The 14,022-nt window shown below is 53.5% G+C and overlaps 1 protein-coding gene across 1 annotated transcript in view; it reads right to left on the bottom strand.

The window, feature by feature from the left end:
- DSCAML1 (DS cell adhesion molecule like 1) overlaps positions 1–14,022 on the bottom strand; it is a 364,704-nt gene that overhangs the window by 65,274 nt on the left and 285,408 nt on the right. The window contains exons 9-11 of the mRNA XM_018059732.1: positions 7,298–7,576; positions 6,773–6,892; positions 5,680–5,856 (exon numbers count right to left, since the gene is read on the bottom strand). Coding sequence (XP_017915221.1) covers positions 5,680–5,856; positions 6,773–6,892; positions 7,298–7,576 — 576 coding nt within the window. The remainder of the gene's footprint in view (positions 1–5,679; positions 5,857–6,772; positions 6,893–7,297; positions 7,577–14,022) is intronic.

The following is a 14,022-nucleotide window of genomic DNA, read 5'->3' as shown; positions in this document are numbered from 1 at the left end:
CAGGCCCAGGACTTCCTTCCACCAGGGTGGGTCCCCCTCCCTCCACTCCCCCCTTCTCCCCACTTGGCTCCTCCTCTCCTCCCTCTTGAATTCTGTGGTTCTGCAGCTGCCTGTGAGCTCTGGAGGGCTCTTGGATCTGGCTTTAATTGGTCTGACATTTTGCTAAACAAACAAATCAAAACCCAGACCAAACAAAGAGCCCTTATAGGTTTAATCGGCTGTGGGCTTTGCCTTGGGCCCATCACTGGAGCCTTCACAGAGTGGAGGGGAGTCTGGGGGTGTAACAGAACCTGTCTAGTCAGGTAACCTGTGGCACAAAGGGACAACTGAGTCCCATGCAGCAGTAGTATCAGAACACAGCCGGCTCTTGCACCTCAGACTAAGCGGCCTTTCTTTGTCCCTGCCTCTTGGTGAAGCATTCTCTCTGAAGATGCTTTACTTTTGCCCCACTGTCAGATGGAGGGGGACTGCCTCCTCCTCCTTTTGGTCATTATCTTTCTTGTTTCATTTTACATTTTAACAGGGAGATAAAAGGTAGTCCCATGGATGCAGTATTTTCATCTGTTAATTACATTTATTTTCAACCAAGTTCTGGGAGGTGGTCTGGTGCCCTAAAAGGACCATGCACATAGCTAGAATCACAGACTGTCTGAGCTGATGGGGACCCTGGGATCAGCTATGCCCTAGATTCTAGTGCAGGGGTCACTGTACAGATGAGGAAACTGACGCCCAGAGAAGGGAAAGGATGGCTCATGGATACAGAGCCAGTGAGTCACAGAGCCGGGATCAGCAACCAGTCTTCCATCTCTTGGTCTGTGCTCTCTCTATCAAAACATGAGTCCATAGAAGCAAGCACCTGTCTCAGATGGGATTTTATCACTCAGTCACTTTGATCTGGGATCTTTCCTTTCCTGAGAAGGACTACTGTGCGCCAACATCACAGGCTGGGTATGGGCTTTGTAAACTGTCAAGTACTGTGCTGTGACAGTGCTGAGGCTGGGATGTATGCTCAGGTACGCATGGCCTCAGCAGCACCCACATTCTGGGGGTCAGGGAGGACTGGGGACCAGCTGGGCCTGGATGGTTGCCAACAAGCGTATCCAGGGACTAGGAAAGCCTTTTGCTTCCTCTAACAAATTCTTAGAGATCTGGGGCCTTGAGGAAAGGAATTCTCCAAGAACCAGTTCTGGAATCCCAACCTGCACCAGACCCCTGGGCTTCTGCAACTCTGGTTTGGTGCCTGATATCAAGAGTCAACACAGCATAGAAAGAAAACCTTTTGCTTCCAAAACCCACAAGCACCTCATGTGTATTCTCCCTGCCTATCCTCCCTTCACTCTCCACCAGAAACCCTAAGTTCCACCTGGAATGCATGGGCTTGTCTGCCTTCCACACTCTTGCAATACTTTGTCCTCATCCTGGAATGGAAAGACCTTGGCTTCCTTTGGTTCTTGTCAACATCCTTCTCATCCTTCAAGTCCTACTTAGCAACTGCTCCTTTTGTGGAACTTTTCTTAATATTCCCTTAATGGCTACCCAAATTAAAATTGATCCTGATTCTCTTTGTATCCCCTTGTTTGTAGCTTTTTAAGGCACTTAATGGCTTTCCTGGTGGCTCAGATGGTAAAGAATCTGCCTGCAATGCTGGAGACTTGGGTTAGATCCTGGTTGGGAAGACCTGGTGAAGGGAATGGCTACCCAATACAGTAATCTTTGCCTGGAGAATTCCATGGACAAAGGAGCCTGGTGGACTACAGTCCAAGGGGGTCACAAAGAGTCAGACATGACTGAGTGACTAACACTTTCACACTTTCCTATCGCTTCATGCCATAGCTATTTGGGGTATATGTCTATGTCCTCTTCAAGATTCTAAATTGCCTGAGGATAGCATCTCCATTTTATCCATCACTAGATCTTCAGCACCTAAAACTAATGATTGCTAATGATTACTGGATGTGAGTTTTGTGCCAGGTACTGTGTTAATGTTCTAAGTGCGTGTCTCACTTGAATTTCACCAATGAATAAATGGCATTATAGCTTCAAACTTACAGAGGAGGAATCTGGGGCTTACAGAGACCATTTCTTATCCAAGATCCCACAACCATCAAGTGGCAGAATTGGAGTTTGAACCCCGGTTTGTCTGGTTCTAAAGTCTGTGCTCTAATCCACAGAGTTTTATGGATTATTTAATGTGGGCCCAGAGAGCCTCTGTTATCATTGGCAACCATCAGGGTCAATGGTGAGGACACTTTCCAACAGAGGCCAACCACAAATGTCCAGTTTGACCCATGAATGCTTTTTATGATGTATGTCCCTTTGCTGTATTACTTTCTTACTTCTATTTGGCTAATGTGGGGATGAAGTTCAGTTTGCTCTCTGACAGGTCACACGAGTGTGAGGTCTGACAATGTGGAGCCGTATAGGGGCAACATTTTCCTGAGAGTGTTAGAGGCATCAAGAAAAGCCGTGCCATTGACTTAGCAAATGGCAGGTTTTTCCGTAGCTAGCCTGCAGGTGAGTGGGGGAGCGTTGGTGCGGGCTGTCGGAGATGGACTGAGGGATGACCAGGAAGTGCTTTGCCCTGGCAATCCCTTGTGTGACCCACGCACTCAGATCCTGTGGGTTTTTCCCCATCTACCTGTGTCCTGTGGGGAGGTGGGAGAGGTTGAGGGACAATGAAGGAGGAAGAGGGCAGAGGAGGTGGAGGTGGGGGTAGGGGGGAAGGATGTTCTCCGGGAAGAGCTGAGCGTGGGTTGCCTGGAGCAATGTGCCCACAGAAAAGCAGCAGGAGGCACAGCGGAAGTTCCCAAAGAAGGTTGGGAGCTCTTGGCCCCTTTCCTGTCCCCCTCCCACCCCCGGCAGTGCCCCATGGTCACAGGAGCCTCTTCTGGCAGCCGGGCGCTGTGTGAATGATTGAGGACACCACTGAAAAGCAGTCAGACCTTCAACCTCCAGCAGAGGCCCTGGCCACACTCAGCCTCCACACTGACTGCCCTTGGACCTCAAATGCCCCAGCCCCTGCTTCCCCCTCTCCTGCTGGCTTTTAGGGTGGTGTAGGGGCCTTTAGAGTGGCTGGTGGGTCACTGGGGAGAGCAGAAGTGGAAAGAGAAGGAGGCATTGTGATGGAGAAAGGGTGTGAAGAAAGGGCCATCAGAGGCAGCACCTGTGGGTGATGGTTTGGGGGACCCCAGGTGTGCAGAGGGCGTGGGGGCGCAGCTGAACAGCAGCCTGTGGGGAGGTTGGAGGAGGAGAGGGCAGAGGGCTGGATGAGCAGGGCAGAGAGACTGTGTCACAGGCGGCAGATGAGGGAGGCGCAGTGAGAGGGAAAAACCCGGAGGAGTTTGTGGGTCGGGGCGGACGCAGACCTAGGGAGAACCCCGTGCGTGCGCCTTACTATGGAAGGAGGCGGAGCCAAGTGACAAAGCGGCTGAAACAGGACAAGGCGAGGGGGTGGGAGGATCAAGGGCCAGATTCTGCCCACAAGTGACAAGGAGTGCGGAGCTGCCGGCATCCCTTGGAAGAGGGGCCAGAGGTGGACACTCCTGTGAATGTGGGTGGCTGAGCGTGTGATCTGCTGCTGCACGTGCTCATGAGGCTGCCCTGGATTTTTACAAAACACGCTTATGTAGCTCCTGCCTGGGCTGTGAAGTGAGGACGGACGGCCCGGAAAAATGCAGGTCTGGGGGGTGGGGGGAGGTGACTTGCCCAGGACCCCAGGACATCAGGGACAGCCTGATGTGAACTGTTTCTCCCCACACATCTCCCACCTCCTGATCACCACATCTCCCATCACCCACGTCTGCCTCATTGACACAGAGGAACCATGGGCCCAAAGATACAGCCACGCTTGCCCAGTGTAATCCTTTAACTTAGAGGAAAAGAGCAAAAACCAAAAAAAAAAAAAAGAAAAGGCTGAGAGTTTGAGCTCTTTTTTTCCTGCTGACAGTGGGGAGATAAGGATCAAAGAGCCAGGCTAGTTCCGCGAGGTGCCTACTATTCCTCTCGCCTCACGCAGGCAGAATTAGCAGTGTTCTCCTCTCCCTGGCTGAGGGATGTAGATTGATTGCCTGGTTTTATTAAGGACAAAGTGCTTTTTGATAGTGTGAGGGAAGCAGCTCCCCAGGGCGGGGATTCCGGCGCCCGGAGCTCCCTGAGCTCCGATCGATGGCCGGGGCTTCCCCGTCTTGTGCTGAGCTGAACACGGGTTTGGCAAGCGATAAAGAAACTATGACTCTTAAAGGCGGGGCCTCCAGGGAGATGCAGGGCAGACCGCACACTGGGCACTGCTTTCATCAGCCTTTCCTACACGTACCCTGGAGGGTCTCCCATTAAAACCAAAACTGGTGGCTGAATCTCTGTTGGCCTACTGGGTGCCAGGTACCATACTGGTTGCGTTACACACGTCATCTGCCCTACTTTTGATACAAAATATAACAGGTAAGGTGCTCTCGTGACTCTCATTTTTGTACAGCAGGAACGTGAGATACAGAGCCCAAGAAAACCCAGAGAAGTCACAGTGATTATGCCCAGATTCACAGCTGGCTTGGCCAGATGCTAAAACTCAGGGTTTAACTGCTCTTCTCTGCGGCCTGTGGTCTGTTTCAGACACTGTCCTGACATGACTCTTAGTTCAGTTCAGTTCAGTCGCTCAGTTGTGTCCGACTCTTTGCGACCCTATGAATCATAAGTATAGACCCCTAACAACATGAAGGGATAGGTTTGCCCAGTAGGAATGTCTGTGGGTAACTTAACAGAACTCAAGGCTGTTCCAGACTTCAAGGCGATTGATTCCGACTCTAGGTCTGGGGATTTAGAAGCCAGAGGTATGGCACCGAGCTAAGGTGAGTTGTATTGCTCTTTGGCCCTTTCTGAATTGTCTTCCCTTTTCCATGATCATTTCCTGGGTTAAGCACAATGATTTTGTGAGCCTAGTGGTCTGGGAACGAACCTCTAGCACAGGTGAGGAAAGGAGCTTAAAGATGTTAAGTCACTTGCCCAAAGCCAGGAAGATCAAAAGGTGGACCTGGAATCAGAACCCAGATCCCACAGGCTTTTCTCCTATACTGTGTATATGGTCTCTTCTTTTCTAAGCCACTAATAGGTTATACACAAGCAGGCATTTAAATAACAGAAAAAAAAAAAAGATTGTTCGATATGACTATTCAGATGGAATTGCCAACCTACAGAGCAAAATAAATAGGCTGCCACATGATAGTTTGGTATAGTAAATGCTTCCCTAGTGGCTGAGTGAGTAGAGAGTCTGCCTGCAATGCAGGAGACCCGAATTTGATCCCTGGGTTGGGAAGATCCCCTGGAGAAGGGCATGGCAGCCCACTTCACTATTCTTGCCTGGGAAATCCCATGGACAGAGGAGCCTGGTGGGCTACAGTCCATGGGGTCACGAAGAGTCAGACGTGACTTAGTGACTTAACCTAACCTGTTTATCATGATAAGAGCAGAGTGAGCTGGGGCCATTCACAGTGAGGCCATTGTCTCAGATAAGAGTGATTTTGAATCCCTCCTCAGAGTTCCTAAGCCCACCTCTGCCTAGGAATCCTTCCTGCTTCCCTCTCCCAGAAGGAGCAATGGAGACCAGGGGGGGAGGCAGGGTGAGTGCAGACATGGGCCCTTGGCCTGTGATCAGGGAGTGCTAGGAGGGCTCACGGGGGCAAAACTCACTCTTCACGGTGAGGAACATGGACTTGCTGATGTCAGTGCCCACGCCGTTGCTGGCCTGGCAGAGGTAGTAGCCGATGTCCTCTTCCAGGACGTGGCGGATCAGCAGCGAGCTGTTGGGCAGGATCTGGATGCGGCCGGTGAGGGGCACTGGGTGGTATTGCTGGGGGTTCCCGCTCCCTGCAAGGAGGCAGAAGAGAGGAGGGCCGGTGGCCGGGTCAGGGAGTGAGCTGGGGGGATCACAGTGCCTCAAGGAACAGCCCCGACACCTTTCTTTTGCTGATTTAGGGCCGTTTTGAAGCATCCCCAAAGGGCTGGGAGCTCACACAGTTCCTGTTTCCTGGGAAACAGGAAAGACCCTCACAGAGGTCTGAGCCTGCCCCAGATCTGAGGAATGAGACGGGCTCGGGGGCCTCAGCTCGATGCCCGCCTTAGCACTGAGCTTCCTTTGGGTTGAATTCCTTGGAGAGGAAGAAAGAGTTATCTTTGGGCCACTTGGCAAACGGCAAAGGGAAGACTGATCCTTCGTGCGGTACTTGCCTGGTCTTAGGCAGTCAGGCCTGGGAAAGAGGCCACCCTCCAAGGCTGGGGGTGGGTAGGGCTTCAAGTCTCTCCTTCCCTTCCCCCAGAGTCAGCCATGGACACAGTAAGGATAAGAGGTTGGTGTGGGACTTTGTCAGATACCAAACGCATCCTTGGGATGAAGTCGGGTTCCAAGAAGGACCGAGATCCCAGAATAGGTTTGACAGGTGAGGAGCAGGGGTCGATGAGGCTCTGGGATCCCAGGGTGGGCTGGGGAGACTTGGGGAGGAATAGGGAAAGTGGATTGGATTGAGTTCTAGAGCTGGAGAGAAGATGGCAGAGGTCAATCTATGGGGACAACAGGAAATTCAGAACTAGCTTGACCCCAGCTGTTCCTCGTCCACAGACCCTTGGGGGTGGCTGGGGAGGACCTCCTGTTCAGGTATAGCCTGGGGTCCCCGAGAGCTCAGAACCTAGGACCAGGAGTCCTGCATAGGGACTAGGCTTCAGTCACATTAGCATCCTCCCCTCCCCACCCGGCTGTGTCAGAGATGCTGGCTGGCCAGGGACTTACCTTTGGCATGCTTCCACATGACCTTGGGTGGGGGGTAGCCATCCACTGAGCAGTTGAGCACACCAGCCTTGCCATAGATGCCATCCTGGTTGTTGGGCTGCACCACGAATCGAGGGGGCACTACAGAAAGAGGGGGGTGGGGGGAGGAATAGATCATCTTGGTCCCTGATAGGTTTCCTGGGGCTCTAGGCACCTTCTAGCTAACGTCAACCCTCCTAGACCATTACAAAGTTGGGGAGCAGACACCTCTGAAACCCAAGATGTTGAGAGCTTTTGCCAGTCATATCAGGTTGGACACTGGGAATTCTGAGCGCCAATTCTGACATCACCAGTGACCAACTGAGTCCTCCCCTCATCCTCAGTTTCCCAGAGAGTAAGAGGTTTGAACCTCTTGATCCTTAAGGTCCCTGCTGGAGTCAACTTTCTCTGAGCCTGTGATTCAGACTGGAAATCTAGAGAGCCTGTATCCAGCCACAGCAGAGCTGGGGCCCTGCTCCCCCGATGGGGCTGGCCTGTTCCACTCACCACGCACTATGAGCTGGCGCTCCCTGCTCACGGTGGCCGCTGCGTTGCTGGCGATGCACGTATAGTTGCCGTTGTGCTTGAGGGAGACGCTGGAGATCTGCAGGGAGCTCATGAACTCCTTGCTCTCGATGGTCACGCCCGAGCCCGAGATGATCACCTGCCCGTCTTTCCTCCATGTGATGCGGATGGGCATGTCCCCCGAGGACACCACACAGGGGATGTAGAGTAGCTGGCCAATGGAGGCAGGCGGGAACTCGAAGGGCTGGATGAGAGGGGGCACTGGGAAGGCAGGGGGGTGCTGCAGTCAGGCCCCTGTGTGCCCCAGCCCAGCTGGCAGCACGCCCGCCCCTGCCTGGCCTTCCGGCTCCTCCCAACCCTGTGGGCTGCAGTCAGAGTCCCCTGGGCACGGGTGCCTGTTCTCCTATATATATATATATAAATGCAGAATCTCCCGGGTGCCCTGACATCATCCCCTGGCTTCCATCCGCTTGCCTACCCGGGCCTGGAATCTGCTCTCTCTCCAGGGCCTGGGCTGGCCTGCATTCATCATCACCTTCAGCTTTGCCCTGGAACTTGAATGGTGACAACTCATGTGCTTCTTGACTCCTGTCTGCTTGCTGACACACTGCTCAGCTTTTACTCTGGCTTGCCTGCCATCCCTCACTGCCCCTGTGCTCACCGTGGTATCCCAGAGCTGCATCTCCAGCTGTCTGGGGGCCTGGCATGGGTAAAGATGAGGTGCCCCAGGTGCTCGGGCTGTCCCCCAGCCAGGCTGCTGTATCCTCGCCTCCTCCTGTGGAGGCCCTGTCACCCAGCCCATCCCTTTCCATTGCCATCGGGTGTTAGGACAGGCGGATGGAAGCTCCCGTCACTGGTTGTTTCAGCTGCTTTATCCACACCTTCTTGTTGAATCCTCCCACCAAGAATGTGATGTGAGCTGAGCTGTCTCCATTTCACAGATGAGAGAACTGAGTTCAGAGCAATCATTTGCCTTCCATCATCCAGCTTATAAGAGGGGACTGTGGGATTTAAAACCTGATCTCTCTATTCTCCAAGTCCAAAACCTCTTCTTTATGCTACCTTGTTGCCTTGTTGAGAAAGCCCCAAACATGCCCAGATCAGAGACTCTTTTGTCTCATTCACAAGCTCTCCTTGGGTAGCAGGAAAGAGCAGAGGGGGAGCCCTGTCGTCTGTGAGTAGACTCACCTGGCTAAGCATCATCCACTCAGCCTCCCCACCCCCTCCTCCACCTACTGCCCACATCTCAGCTCCTGGGTGGGGGTGGGTGCCTGTCTGGAGCCTGAGCCGCTGTAAGAGGGATCCTCCTTTCTCAGCCCTGGCTAGAGCATCAGCCATTATCTTTATGATAACTCAATTAGGCCACAGCGACTTCCCCGGCAAGTGGGGGGAGAAGAGAGAGAAGGAGACAGACAATTAGCTTAACAAGGATGAGCACCCAGTAGATGAGATCTCCTTCTGCAGTCAAATAATTAAATTACCAAGCCGTCCACAGTCCTCCAGCCTCCTCCCAGGCACCAGCCCCATCCCTCCTGGAAGCCTGCTATCCTCCCCACCCAGCTTATCCTCCCCACCCAGAGTGGACACAGCAGGTGAGGGTGGGGTGATCAACCTAGAGGGGAAAGGGGTGGGTGACATCATACGCATGTCCCAGGCTCTCCCTGCACCCCAAGGATTTTCAGGGTTCAGTAGGGAGCAGCCCCTGAGAAGCGACCAGGTGTGGCAAAACCCTTGGCAGCCCTTTGGACCTTTGGGAAAGTTCCTGGTCAAGAGTTCTAGGTCTAGAGGAAGTGACACTGTGGAGAGACATTATCCCCAAGGCCTATGGGATGAAGCAGGGGCCTTTACTGACCTGACCTTCTCAACGCCACCTCCCACCATACCCTTCACTCTGACCATGAGGGCTCCATCAGCTCACCATGAACACCCACAGCTCCGAAATCTCAGCCCAGGCCTAGTGAACACGGCTGGGCACTGGGTGGAAATGACTACCACGTGGGCTCCACCACGAGCCCCAGTCCAGGTCCTCAGTCTAGCCAGCTTTTCTGGGACTCTGGTCATGGTTTGGATCTCTGCATCCCAACCTCTGGCTGCAGCTGCTCTCTGGGTCGGGGTCTTATCCCCATATTCTGAGTGGTTTGGATCTTGCATATCTCCAATGAGATGTCTCTGGATCCCTGACTCTAGAAATGGCCCAGTGCTCATTGCTGAAGTTTCCCAGAGATTCCTTGTTGGGTTCCGCTGACCTTCCTGGGAGGTTCCATCCTCCCTTCGCTGGGAACTTAGATCAGATCGAGTCCTCTGGCCACCATGGACTTTTTGATGGAATTGTTGCACAGACCCAGATCTGCCAGCCAGTGTGTCTCCTTTGGCTTAGCAGAACCAGTTCTGGTCCAGCCTTCCTTCCCACAAAGGCTCAAAGCTAGAGTCGAGGAGGCCTCATGGGAAACTCCTCTTCATCCTTTCAGACCTGGCTCCATACTACCTCCTCTGTGAAGCCTGCTCTCCTCCTGCACAGCCCTGCAGCATTTGGTCCACACTTGATCATGGCCCTGATCACAAGCCAGTGAGGTCACTGTTCTCAGTACCACCTTCCCTGGGAGGTCTGGGAGCCCCTACAGGGCAGTATTTATTATACCTGGCAAATTGAAAGAGCCCAGTAAGTGCTTGTCAGATGAGTAAATATATGTCTGGCTATAATTTCTTGTGTGGACCTTAGAGGTGGGCAAGGGGTGGGGAAGCACAGGATGGGGGTTGGTCCAGAAAAGAGGGAGCTCTACCGTGTGTCTCAAGATGCTGTATTTATGCGACATAATTTGGGAGCCAGGAGCTTCTCCCTTAGTTCTTCCCCGGGGGTCAGGCACTTGCTGTCCTAGAATAAGAGCCGGCTCCATGGATGAGAGGAGACTCAAACGGTTATGAAAGAAGTCTGTGGGGCAAGCAAGGCATGAGGCAGGTGGCTCTACCTAGGAGGAGAGGGCCGTGCCTCAGGGATGGATGGCCAAGCACTCCATTTCCATCGAGAACAGAGCAAGTGGAGACTGCAATGAGGCAGGAAGATTTAGCTCAGGCAAGGGGAAGATCGTCTCTCTCAGTAAGAAGGGAGTTAGATAACGGAACAAGTTACTAAGGCAGGTTAATTCATTAATTAACTAATTCATCAAATATTTATGAAATGCCTGCACTGTGAAGGCATTATGCTCCTTGTGGGCTGGGGAAAGTAGGAACATGCTTTGAATTGTAGATAGTACCTCCGGAAGCTTAGCATTTGCTTGGGAAGGTAAGACATCTCCCTTGGTGGTTACTGAACAAGCTCCACCCGAAAACACAGATGCTGAACTCAGAGCAGAGAGCGTGTCATCTGGTTGCATCTGCAGCTGCATGGAGGAAGTGGCATTTGGACAGAGTTAAAGGACACATGTGCTCTACAAAATATATGAGTGAGAATGCAGGAGAAGGCTGAGCTGAGAGGCAGGGGCCAGTCACGGGCTGTTGTTCCCTTCTGGTCTCCCAAAATCATACTGATGGCAATATGAGCGTCCATGGAAGGAGAGAGCAGTCAATATCCATCCTGGGGGTTAGACAGTCACCTGGGATGGCCAGAGCTCTCCTGCACTGATGTCCTGCAGGAGGCAGATGACCAGACAACCCCCGGGGGTCCAAAGAGTAAGGTTCCTTGCTCCCCTTGCCACTGCCCCCTGCTGCAGTAGATGGGCAGGTATGGTATTGTGGGGGATAAATGTCCCCTGAGAAGCTCCTTGGACAGGGTGGTAGAGGCCAGAGCTGCTCACAGAATTCCCTGGCTCCAGGATGGCATTCCTACAACCCCATAAATCCTGGCACACAAAGACTGCCTGGAGGAGAAGAAAGCCTAGGGACCCTGGCTCCGTCACGGGCTCGCTAAACACCGCGAGGAGGCTGTGAGTGGGAGGTTCTGAGAATCAGGGCAGGGGCCCTGCAATGTGGACGGGGGCTGTGGTGGTGTCTCCCCCGCACTCAGAGGTGGACATGGGCTCCGTGAGTGAGTGAGTGAGTGAGTGAGTGAGTGAGTGAGTGTGTGAGTGTGTGTGTGTGTGTGTGTGTGTGTGTGTGTGTGTCCATCCCCACATCTGAGAAAGAAGAAGCTGAGGATTAGATCACCTCCATGGCAGTGATGCCCAGGAATTTCTTCAGGGACCCTCCTGCCCTGACTCCCAGCATCTCCCCAGCACACAGTCTGAAGGTAGGGGGCATGAATGCCATGTAATGAAGGGATTTCTCTCTGGAAGCCCTGCTCTGGCCACAGTCATCTTTGGTGAGAGGGCAACTCTCAGCTGTGTGGGACACAGGTTTGGAGCAAGCTGTTGTGATGGCGAAGGAGTCAGAGGCTCACGTGGCTCAGACGACAGAGCAGTCGTGGCAGTCCCTGGGGTCCCCGGCCACCATAAAGCTGTTACGGCTGCTTGTGTGGGGGCGCTGTGCAGAGGAGGCCGTGCTGACCACCAGCCCAGCCCATAAACACTTTATGGTGTCTCTCATGAGCTCTCTTCAAGACTGAATCTTTTTATTTATTACACTATTTGGCAGAGAATGGGCACCGTGCAAAGTTGGAGCTTCCCTGCTTGTGCAGCATGGAGATGGGGAAAGACTATGTTATCCAAGAGCAATGTGGGCATGCTGCCCTCTAGCCACCACCCTGCTCTGCCCCCGAGCCTCAGTTCTTCATCTGCAAAATGGGGCAGTTGGACCCAACAGGCACTAAAGCCTGACACTGATCTTCCAGTTGTAACAAGTCTCATATTTTAGGAATATGGTCAGTTCAGTTTTTTTTAAACATAGCCCCCCTCTTCTCCAGAAGGCCTTCCCTGACCGCCCTATTTCAAACTGCAAACCACTTTCCACGCCCCTTGGCATTCTGCTCCCCACTCCCTGTTTGACATGAATTAACCATTTCCCCCACCAGGACGGAAGTTCCCCAAGGGCAGGAATTTTGCCTGTCTTGAGCACAGTGGTGTTCATAGCATAGTGCCTGGAAGAGAGTGGGGGCACAGTCAACCCCTCCGAATGGACAGATAGACGCTGCTGCATCCTCAGCACTGCCGCCGCGTCAGCCCTGTCTGTCCAGTGAGGAGGAGGCTTGCTCCGGTGCCCCTGGCTTCCTCTGCTGAGGAACAGGGCTGTGGGCAGCAGCATTCTCGGTGTCCTTCCCCCAGCGCATTGGGCAACTTGCCCCTGGGAACCCGTCATGCCCACTTCCTGTGGATTCCAGTGGGTTCCTTCTAAATCTCCATCTGTGCCAATGGCACGCATTTGGCCAGGGAACCAGCGCTCTCTTAAGCCCCACGATCGACCGTAGAAACCCTTATTCTCTAGGATGAAAGGGGGGAAGGAGGAGCCCCCAAGCACACAGCAGGGACTGGTTGAGCAGCAAGGGAAGGCGTGTGGGTGAGGAGTGTGCTTGGGAGAGTGTGTGTCTGCATGTGTGTGTTCTCTGCTATCCAGAGGGACCTGGCACTGCCTCCGGGTCCTGGCCTTACTGAGAATGGGCAGAGAGCAACTCATGCCCTTGTTTTGAAGGGCCTCCGGAGGCTCAGATGTGGGGATGGAGATGTTCCTTTGCTGGGCCAAAGCCAAGGAGCTCCTGTTACAGCCCTGCTTTCTTAGTTAATTAAACATTCAGCCTGCGTGCCCAGAGATGCTTTTATGCTACATTATTTTTCAGCTACAGGGGGCCCTAAAGACACCAAATCTAGGTTGAATCTCCATGCCTTCCTCTCAGCATCCTACTAAGACTCTTTCTGGATGCCCAGAGATAAACCTCGCCTTTCTCACAGCCTGGCTCTCCCCTGCCAGTCAGGGTCACACGCACCCGAGTCCAGGCAGCCGTGGAAGCACCGTCACCCTCTCTGCCTTGCTGGTCACAGCAGGCTCACTTGGGGGATCTCCTCTACGGTAGCACCTGCAGCTACCGTCCGTGGTTCAGGAATGTCACTTCACAGGAGGATGTGGACAGAGGGAGCCTCTGGAGTATACACCACTGTGTGTGGTACGTGTGAAGTGCGGACAGGCTAACGAGTGTCTGTCTGTCGCAGGCACACGCATACAAACATACAGTGTGCCCGTGCGTGTGTGCCCGTGCACGCAGCTCTCTGCACGTGCGTGGCACGCACGTGTGTCTGGTCATCTCAGTGTTTGGAAAATTCATCAGAAGACAAGCAGTCCCAGAAGGAATAGAGTCAACAGGGGTTCTACCAGCTCATGGAGTAGTGTGGGTTTTTGCCCTGCCCTGCCCTGCCCGCAGGCACTTGGCCCTACAGAGAGATGAGGGGGTGGGACTTCCATCTGATCCCAAGCGTCCAGTGCCCCATCTCACCCCTATGCACCCATCCTACACTCTAAATCTCTGCTCTGATCCTCTGGGTGGGACGCATGCCCCAGGCAGACAGGCAGGAGTGGGTCTAGAGGTCTGCCCTTGGGTCTCCTCCCCCGCCAGAATTGGGTCCCCTTCCCACACCCAGAGGCACCTCCTCCGCCCTCCTCCTCCTCGAGCAGCTCTTCGAACAGCACATCAGCTAATCAAGCAGCGTGCTCATAATCAGCTCTGATGGATTCTTCTGCAAAAGCGCATTCTAATGAGGTGGGGAGAGGGAGTCTGGGAAGGAGGGGGAGGATGGATTTAAGCTTTCGGATGGGCAGGGGCACAGGGTCACAGAGCCCCTGCACTGGTC

The sequence above is a fragment of the Capra hircus genome, chromosome 15, assembly GCF_001704415.2.
Source record: "Capra hircus breed San Clemente chromosome 15, ASM170441v1, whole genome shotgun sequence".
Classification (NCBI taxonomy): Eukaryota; Metazoa; Chordata; class Mammalia; order Artiodactyla; family Bovidae; genus Capra; species Capra hircus.
The sequence above is the reverse complement of the archived record's forward strand: the minus strand, read 5'-3'. Positions and strand labels throughout refer to the sequence as shown.